The sequence below is a fragment of the Otolemur garnettii genome, unplaced genomic scaffold (assembly GCF_000181295.1).
Source record: "Otolemur garnettii isolate 467f Iridium unplaced genomic scaffold, OtoGar3 scaffold00001, whole genome shotgun sequence".
NCBI classification, from domain to species: Eukaryota; Metazoa; Chordata; class Mammalia; order Primates; family Galagidae; genus Otolemur; species Otolemur garnettii.
Window position 1 is genome coordinate 31,453,127 of NW_003852396.1, and position 10,762 is coordinate 31,463,888.

Below are 10,762 nucleotides of genomic sequence, written 5' to 3' on the forward strand. Positions count from 1 at the left end.
ATCATTTAAATTATATGAAATAAATACTTATTTTTATTTTGCAGCAAATATAAAATAAGAAACTATAACCAAACATTTATAAAATACAATGTAAATATGAATTATTTTCATACCATGATAATAACAAAAATATTTTTCTGGAAATAGTTTCTATTTTATTGCATGTGATGCCAAAACTTCCTGTAGAAACAGCCATATCCATAGAGTCTCCATGACTTTGTAGTTTTACTTTGCTACTTGCCACCGATTCATAGGAACCCACTTAACAAACATTAGTTTGGTATCTGTGGCTCAAAGGAGTAGGGTGCCAGGCCCATATGCCAGAGGTGGCGGGTTCAAACCCAGTCCCGGCCAAAAACTGCAAAAAAAAAAGTAACATAATTAGAATAAAAACACTCTTAAAAAAACAAAACAAAACATTAGTTTTATACCTGATATGTTTGAAGATAATATGTAAATATCTGATACTCTACGCAGTTAAACATGAAATCCATTTAATAAAATATTTAAAAAATTATATGACAGAAGAGTCACAAAAAATACTTGATCTTCATGCCAAACATGCCTACTACAAGGAATAATGTAGTTTTTAGTTTTTTTTTTTAACACTTTGGCATGTGCATGCATATGTACACACGTGTAAACACATTCCCAAACTCATTGCAGAAAAATAGTTTATTGTTTGTTTCTACTGTATTTTAATTTTTTTAAACATTGCCAGAGAACAACTTCCCTACCTGTGTTGAATAGAGTGGCACAGAATTCTCCCCAAGGAACTTGTGTCTCATGTGGTTAAATGACTACTCTATCAGGGTTCCTTATTGAAATTGTCCATTCTTAAATATAAGAGAGTTATCCTTACAGATCTAAACCTGACCATGAGGGAAAAATGTTGCAGTTAGTATAAAAGTTAAATCAAGGAGATGATCTCAGAATGGCATGTTGTTTTCTTTAAATGAAGTGTCCTAATGTTTTTTAGTCCCATTATGATCAATTCAGCACAGAGGATGCAAGAACGAATATCTTGAAAGTGAAGACACCAATTCCCCATCAAATCTCTGACATTTCTACTTCAGCATCGTCATTAATTACTGGGTCTCCACATCTTGAAAGGTAAGAACCTTCTTGGTCACTTCTGTCTTCTGGCCTCCAAGTCCTCAGAGCTCTTGACTATACTCACTTTCAATATTTTGCTCTATTCACCACGCCTCATCCTTATATTGACTTCCCAAACTTCTTGTTTGTGAGACATCTTTGTGTGAATATTTTATCTCAGCAATGCATGATAGAAACTGTACTCACTATCATATGTGCATCATTTTCTCAAATTTATTTAACTTTTTATAATTGACAGATAAGATTGTATTTATAATGTACAACATTATGTCTTAAAGTATACATATATATGTTCTGAAATGGTTAAATTTAGGTAATTAACATATGTATTACCGCACACAGTTATAATTTTTGTAGCGAGCTCACAACATCCACTATCCATTCATGATATTTGTTCAGTTTTTCTATTACATATTTTCATTTTAATCCTCACAATGTACCAAATGCATTATCTCTATCAATGATTTCTGTTTCAGGTATATTTCCAAGCATCTTATTAGCCTCTGAATTCTATATAGTTTTAACTTATATGTTTTCCTTTATTTTTAGAGGCAAAGTCTCACTGTATTGACCAGGTTGGTCTCAAAATCCTGGCCACAAGTGAGCTTCTCACCTGAACTTCTCAAAGTGCTGGGTTATAGGTGTAAGCCACTGCACCAGGCCAGTGATGTTCTTTCAAAACGAGTGTGCATCAGAATTATTTGATTGGGTGAGACCTACACCCACCTATGTGTTTTCTTTTAAAGATAAAGTGCATACCATAGTGCTTGATAGTACAGCCTCTAAAGCCATATTGTCTCAGATTAAAACCCAAACTACACCACTTTCTGGGGTTGTGACCAGGAGCAACATATTCAGACTTCTAAACTACAGGTTTTGCCCCTATGATGACTTTAGTTTGTAACTCTTTGATAATAGTATCTCTCTCTTCATCTTGCTAAGGGAATAAGCATTTAGAACAAAGCCTCTCACATATCTATCAGTAATTCATGCCACCTGTGTAATTTTGCCTGAATGATTTCTTTTTTTAGAGTCGAAAGTTAGGAATTAGTGTTAAAAATCAGCAGAGCAGCTATTTTTCTCTTGATTTTAACAATAGTGGCTTATTTCATGAGACTAAACCAGATTGCATGGTTATGCATTAAGAGGCCATTAACATCTAGACTCATTGGAATGGAAACACTTTTCTTCAAGTCAGCACATGTAATCACTGAGAGTGAGCTGGAATCTAAGGTAGATTCATAGTTTCATCATCTCTCTGAAGTAAACACGAATCTTTCTAATAAATAATGGTAATAAAACTTTCATTTATTAACTGTACACTACAAGTCCTCAATTCTTAAGAAAAAAATATCAGTAATCCTGAAAGACAGATTCCTAATAATTAGTGATCAAAAGAACAAGGAAAATAAACAATTGACAAACAATAAATATCTACTAACCAGGGCACTTTTTAAATTTTTTTATTTTAAAGGCACTTTATTAAGGAATGATTAATACAAAATCGATCATTTCCTCGTGCAAAACAGTAAAAAGGTCTAATAGTCTAGCTAAAAAGTAATCATATGCATGCAATAAGGTGGCTAAGAATGTAAAATTATAAATAATAAATGCTAAATGTTCTATTAAAAATAAAAGTAGATACTAAATAAAATTTTATCTCAGAACTTCCAGATATTAAAACGGAATTCTGCTCCCACAGACCAGGTCTTCCCTATGGCAACCTTCCATAACTCCACCTCCACGACTTTCCTCCTGACGGGAATCCCGGGACTTGAATGGGCCCACGCCTGGATCTCCATCCCCTTCTGCTGCCTCTATTTGACGGCCCTTTCTGGGAATACCTTGATTCTATTCGTAGTCCTCACTGAGCCAAGCCTCCATGAGCCCATGTACTATTTCCTCTCCATGTTGTCCACCACTGACATCGGCTTATGCATCTCTACCCTGGTGACGGTGCTGGGAATCTTCTGGCTCAATGCCCGGGAGATCAGCTTCAATGCTTGTTTATCGCAGATGTTCTTCAATCATTTTTTCACTGTCATGGAATCCTCAGTGCTCCTGGCTATGGCCTTTGATCGTTTTGTGGCCATTTCTAATCCTCTGAGATATGCCTCTATCTTAACGGACCTTAAAATAGTACAAATTGGTGCAGCCATCCTCACCAGGGCTACAGTGATACTAGTACCTCTGGTGGTGCTGCTTAAGCGACTGTCCTTCTGCCAAAGCCATGTGCTCCACCACTCCTACTGCTTCCACCCTGATGTGATGAAGCTCTCGTGTTCAGACACGAAGATCAACAGTGCATTCGGCCTGACTGCAATCATCTCCACCGCTGGAGTCGACTCCATCTTCATCCTGCTCTCCTACATCCTCATCATCCGCTCGGTTCTCAGCATTGCGTCCCCGGAGGAGAGAAAGAAGGCCTTTGGCACCTGCGTCTCTCATGTCACCGCTGTGGCCATCTTCTACATCCCTTTAATCAGCCTGTCCTTTGTTCACAGATTCGGAAAACAAGCTCCCCCTTTTGTGCCCACCCTGATTGCTAATCTCTACCTCCTCCTTCCACCTGCGATGAATCCCATTGTCTACAGTGTGAAAACAAAGCAGATTCAGAAAGCTGTGCTCAAACTAGTGTGTTCTAAGAGAACTCAGATTTAGCATTTACTATTCCTAGAATGCTCTTCTAAAGTTCTTTTAAAAATGTTCATATATTGTTCGCAAATGTTCACATTTTACTTAATGTCCCCATCTTTCTATGACATTCGCTCTTTTTCTCTTACAGTTTTAGTTTAGATGTTCACTTCTGTTAAATATTTTATTAAATAGCTACAAATGATTACCCCAGCTCATATCTTGAGGATTTTTCTGCTCTATACTCTCTGTCCTGGTTTTTTAGGTTAAGATTACAAATGACCTGTTTCACTGCAACACTATTCTTACTTTAAAATAAAAAAACACCTTTTAGAGTTATCTGGTTATAAAATTGAAGCAGCATACTTAAATTCTAGTTGTTGAAGACTTTCACCGCCTAGATTTAGCTAATTTTTATTTACTTTAAATCCTTTTTTTATTGACCAACTCTGTCTCTTTGCAAAATGATCCATTAACTCTTTTTTCACTCTCTTATTCCTCTGTAACTTTACTTATGCTTGTTCACATCTCTTGGAATCTCCATAATTGTCCCCTCACTACCTTTAAATTCCACCTGCTTTTTAAGGCCCATCTAAATATTACCCATGTTATTTTCTTCATGACCAGTACTCAGATTTTTATTCTTTCTTTTTCATTACATTTTAATAATGTTTTGAATGCATCTTCTTATGGTACATTTGATTATTATGTCTCCTACTGAACATTTCCTAAGGATAAAAAATTTTTTATGTTCTTTGAACTTTTGAAATTACTAGCATAGTACCATTCAAAATAAGAGCTACTCCATGATTTTTCTAAATTTTCCTCAACATAATAGATTTTCACCTTGTCTATTGGAATGAATGCTAAGAAAATCCATTCAATTCTATTGATTGGACTTCTAACTTAATTTTTAAAAATTTCATGTTAACCCAAATTTTTCTTTTTATATAACAAAAATATTGATAATTCTGACTTTTAAAGTAAGTATAAGGCAGCCAAACATCCTAATGTTTTGGTGTCTTAAACTTACCTACTTACCTACATTATAGTCAAAAGCCACAAATAAATTAAACTCTTTCCCAGATTCTGGTTAGATGTGTTTTAAATGGATGGCTTGGCTCTGTCATTCATCCCAAACACGGTGTGAATGTGCTTCCTTCTTTCCAATTCCCTTTCAGGACCTATATCTATGACACGAAAATTCCTTAATTATTTCTAGCAGCTGTTTTCTATGTGCTCACTCTCTCTGTCTTATCCTACTCCATAATCTTCATTGCCATCAAAGTGATCATTATTAACGTAAATTTTAATAGAGAATAGAGTGATAGATACTAGAGGCAGGGAAGGGTGTGAGAGTGGGAAGGAGAAATGAAGAGAGGTTGGTGAATGGGTACAAACTTATAGTTAGAAGAAATAAGTCCTAATATTGGAGGGAAGACTAGGGTGATCAAAGTTAGCAACAATATATTGCATATTTTTTCTTTTGGGGGGGGGACAGAGCCTCAAGCTGTCACTCTGTGTAGAGTGCTGTGGCATCACAGCTCACAGCAACCTCCAACTCCTGGGCTCAAGTGATTCTCCTGCCTCTGCCTCCCAAGTAGCTCGGACTACAGGTGCCCACCCCATGCCTGGCCATTTTTTGGTTGCAGCTGTCGTTGTTTGGTGGGGCTGGGGTAGATTTGAACCTGCCAGTGCAAGTGTATGTGGCTGGCACCTTAGCTGCTTGAGCCACAGGCGCCGAGCCAATATATTGCATATTTTAAGGTAGCTAGAAAAGAGGACATGAAATGTTACCAGATATAGAAAAGATAAACAGTTAAGATGATGGACATTACACATTTGATGCATGTAAAAAACATTTATATGTACCCCATTAGTATGTAAAATATCATATATCAATGAAATAAAAATACTGATTAAACCAATGATGTAGAAACTAAAAATTAACTTTTAATTATGTATGAAATATAGTTATATATTATTATTGGAAAATATGGCATTATAGAAACACTAAAATTCTCTTTCACACTTCTGCATTAAATTTTCCACCAAAAATAGATACTGGGTAAAGATATTTTATTTTGAAGATTATGTCAGAAAGTACAGGTGTCACAATGAGAAAAGGGAGATTTAAGAGGGACAAGATTGTTGCGTGAAGTATGAGAGATGTGGCATCACAGAGTATAAGCATGCATCTGAAATGTCAGAGAAATAAGGGAGACTACAGCTCTCTTAGGCATGTAGCAAAACTTTATTCCACCCAAGCTTATATAGGCAATACTACATGTACACACTATTAATCAATAATCTTATGACACAAACCTCTAGTCAGCTAGCATCTAAATGCCTACTGATTAACCTATAACCATACCCCTAATCTTATCTAAAATTATCTTTATACTAGGCAATTCAAAATAACAAACCACAAAACAAAAGTCTTGGGGAGGAAGCAGATACAATGCTTGACCTTTAACAGACTATCTGGAGGTAGTTATCCATTCCTAGGGAGCAGTCAGGAAATTCCTGAGATATACAGACACCTGCCTGCAAGCTCTACCTCCAATGTAACTAGGTTACTAGCCACTATGGAGTTCTATCTAGGCTTTTTTCTTTCACAGCTCTCCAAGACTTCAGACTTATGCTCACAGAATTAATCTGTATAAAGGCTTTTTGCCTATAAAGATAAATAAAACATGTATTAATGAGTAGGTAATCACTGTGGACATCTGGAATTCAGTCCTGATGAAACCACTTCAATAACTGAAAAACACACATCTCAGGACATTCCCTTTGGAGGACAGAATCAAACATACAATCTATTCACTCTCATGTTCAGGGATAGAAGGATGAATGCTGGGGATATTACTCCCTTAAATAAATTGTAAACAGCTGATAACATGATATATTCCTCTAAAACCAGAGAAAATTCATAGGCAGAAAAGTGAAAACTAGATGGTAAAGATTGAAAGCCATCAACATAATGGGAGAATCTATCTTCCACTGCTCATAGATGAACTGAGAAGGGTGCTAACATAATATAAGGCAGAGAACCTATACCATCTGCCACAATCCACCTCTATGAGCACCCAGATTCCTTTGTGCTCATTTTGATTTTTAGCTGGCACTAATGCTTCTGATTACTAGCTGGCTACTATCTATAAGAACTATTCAATAACCAAGGGTTAGTGAAGGAACAACAGTCCCATCAGCTGAGGATGGTTTTGAGGCTGTAACTAATTTTCATTATCACATTTATCCATCATTTTTTCCCCTAAATTTCCTTCCCTCTCAACAGTTTCCAATGATTTAGGTTTCTGCCCATTGAAGTGATCTAGTCCTTTTCCCTTGAAAAATGTAAGTTCCTGGTTACATTTCCCTACATCATAACTTCTACAATTGCTCTTTTTTTCCTTTTGTTTTACAAGCTTCACTGGGGTATAACTGATATACCAAAAACTTTACAAACTTAATGTATACAATTTGATGAGATTGGATATGTGCATAGACCTCTGAAATCATCAAAACACTGAAGATGGTGAACATATTCTTCACCTCCAAAAGTTTCATACTACCCCTCTGGATTTGTTTGTTTTGTTTCTGCTTTTGTAGAAGGAACATGTAACATAAAACTCACCATCTTAATAAGTTCTTTAAGTGCATAATACAAAATTATTAATTATAGGCACTATGGTTTATAGCAGATTTCTAGATATTTTTCAACTTCTATAACCTCTCCAAATTTCCCTTTTACTCTTATTACCAGTCATTAGGCATTAAGATTTACCCCAGTGAATCTTCCAAATCTCAGATGTAATCTTCCGTATTCCCATTGTGTAGTAACAATCCTAGCTCCTTGTGGTAATGAGTCAATTTTTTTGACTAGTACACTATTTTTTGTCCTTTCCTACTATTTAGCTGGTGTGAGTATAAGTGACCAGACAGCTTTAGGTGCATTAGAACATTTACAATGTTACATTTAGGTGCATAGAACAGTAAAAGCAAACACAGATTCCCCAAGTAAGCCATCAAACTGATGGTGACAAAAGCCAATTGTATTTCCAAACCTGGGTTTCCAGACCTACTGACAGAGCATCGCAAAAAAGCTTTTGAGTCAGTGTACAAGGTACAGGCCAGTGCCTGAATATCATCACCAAGATTATACCTCAGCTCAGCCTTTAAAAGATCATACTGATGTTTTATCAATCCAACAGTTTCCTGTTGATGCATTATATGGAAAGAATAATGGATCTTATGGTTATGTGCCCATTTTGACACCACAAAATATGTCCCTCAGAGAGTGGTGCTAAAAAAGGCCCTATGTTCTGAGGCAGGAGACTTATATCCAGAAAAAGGGACAAGACTAGTAAGGATCATTGCTACCCCTAAAGTGGAAGAGGTCTTATGCAGTCCATTTGCCAACAACTTTCTAGTTTCTCTCTTTTTATGTGTCCCCACATATGCAGGACATTATATCGACTTCTGCTGCGAGCAGGTACACATTGGCAGCTGCAGTATCTAAATTAGCACTGATGAGAAGAAAATGTTGTTTGGCTCATGCATTGTTATACACAACACTGTGGTCACTTTGATAAAAAGTTCAATGGTATGAGCACTGGGAAAATCAAAGATATAGACCGACTGATCTCCTTTGGATATCATCCTGGTTCCCTAGTTATCTGTGGCAAATGGTCTCTAGGGAACATTTATAGGAACTAACACTGGCCTGTCACTTTGTGCCCAGACTCACAGGCCTTCCTCCATGCTACTTTTCTTGGTCCCATTATCTTCACTCTTTTACTCCAGCTATTTTATGCCCTTGATTCACCAAAACATATTTCTCCACTTCCCAAGAATCTTTGCATATCTTATACAACTTATCCTTTCAAAAAATGAGATAATCAAATGAACTGAGAAAGTCATGAGTTAGCAAAAGTTCAGTTTGTTTTCATTTAACTTTTTTGTGTAGCCTTTTCAGTACTTTCAAATAATAAACTACATTAACTATTCAGTTGGTACAAATTCATAATGAATAGTCTCTTTGCTGTCAAAAAAGGTTAGCAACTTAATTTTGACTCTTGATTTAGACTGACAGAACATTTTAAGTTGTGAGAAATGGCTGGGTTCCATTATGCATGTTGACACTTTGTTTCAAGGTTGTATTGGTATACCCAGGGTTCATCACCAGTGATAACATGGCCCAAAGCATCATCTTGCTGCTTCAAAAGTTCTTTGTAAACTTCAGCTCTCCTTTGCTTTTGTTCATCAGTGAGCTTCCTTAGGACCATTTTTGCACACAACTTTCTTATGCCAAGATTTTCAGTTAATATTTTCCTAACTGTGGGTTTCTCTGTGGATGTTTACTTAGTCTGCTATACTTCTCACAGCTGACTATTTTGACACACAATTTGACAAATTCTTGCTATGTTTCATCACTTCCTCTCTTTACTGGCCACTCTGACCTCTCTTAGACAGTAATGCTTTCTCTCTCCTCAGGAGAAAACAAACAAAAAACAAAAACATTTTATCCATTCGTACACTGCTATTTACTACGTGGCATTATCCCTATAAATTTGGATTAACATGTCCCTGATTTTACTTCCACCATTGCCAAGTTTAACAAAAATATAATGTTTGTCTGTGGCCCTAATTCAAGTTCCAAAACTTGACATAGCAAAATAATACAGAAAAGTAATAATGAACACCACACAGCAAACACAGCTGTGAGACACTAATATACCAAGAATATGAACCTTATCAAACAGTTTGTACAGTGCTGCCAATGTAAGTAAATGCTGGCAAGTTCATGAACTTAATTGTTAGACTTCCTATAATAGATGAACAAAAATGTATTAATAAAAATAAAGGAATTTAGGAAGGAGGCAAGATGGCAAACTGGAGCCAAGTTTACACAGACGCTCCCATCCAGAAGGAGAGTTAAAGGACAGAAGTTTAGCAAGTAAGCTGACGTATTGGAGCTGAGCCAAGAGAGAAGACTGAAAAGCACACATCACTCCTGCTGAGGTGAGCTGCAACCCCAAGGAAACAAACAATAGGTACAAAACCCATTGCCAAGCAGACAGGAGTTCCCCCCACACTGAGAATGGCTCACAGGATAGTTTCTACAAACAAGCAAGCAGAGTTCAACTCTCCTCTTATTTTATCTCATGGGAGAGGCCCTCTTAAAATCAGAACTCCTTCCCCAGAGAGGACCCACTAGTGTGCCATGGCACTCTCCTGCCAGGCATAGAAATGAACATATACAGTAATGTCTCAGGATATAAAATCAATGTCCACAAGTCAGTTGCCTTTGTATATGCCAAAACCAGTCAAGATGAGAGGCTAATTAAGGACACAACTGCCTTCACCATAGCTTCAAAGAAAATGAAATACCTAGGAATATACCTAACAATGGAGGTGAAGGACCTCTATAAATAAAATTATGAAATCCTAAGAAAGAAAATAGCAGAGGATATTAACAAATGGAAGAACATACCATTATTATGGCTGAGAAGAATGAACATTGTTAAAATGTCTATACATCCCAAAGCAATTCTATCTATTCAATGCCAGCCTTATTAAAATACCAACATCATACTTTCAAGATTTGGAAAAAATTATTCTGCATTTTGTATGGAACCAGAAAAAAACCCATATAGCTAAGGCAGTTCTTAGTAATAAATACAAATCTGAGGGCATCAGCATACCAGATTTTAGGCTATACTACAAAACCATAGTAGTCAAGACAGCATGGTACTGGCACAAAAATAGAGACATAGACATTTGGAATGAAATAGAAAACTAGGAAATGGAACTAACATCTTACAACCATCTAATCTTCGGTAAACCAAACAAGAACATACATGAGGGGAAAGAATCCCTATTCAACAAATGGTGCTGGGAGAACTAGATATCCACATGTAAAAGACTGAAACTGGACCCACACTTTTCTCCACTCACAAAAATTGATTCAAGATGGATAAAGGACTTAAATTTAAGGCATGAAACAATA

The 10,762-nt window shown here is 36.4% G+C and overlaps 1 protein-coding gene across 1 annotated transcript; it reads left to right on the forward strand.

Moving 5' to 3' along the window:
- Positions 1-2,832: 2,832 nt before the first annotated feature.
- LOC100956321 (olfactory receptor 51F2-like) lies at positions 2,833-3,777 on the forward strand. The gene has a single exon (XM_003781381.1). The coding sequence runs from the start codon at positions 2,833-2,835 to the stop codon at positions 3,775-3,777; it is 945 nt and encodes a 314-aa protein (XP_003781429.1).
- The last annotated feature ends 6,985 nt before the right edge of the window (positions 3,778-10,762 follow it).

Bases quoted from the DNA above. Each gene is read 5' to 3' on its own strand.
- LOC100956321 (XM_003781381.1), top strand. From the start codon at position 2,833: ATGGCAACCTTCCATAACTCCACCTCCACGACTTTCCTCCTGACGGGA.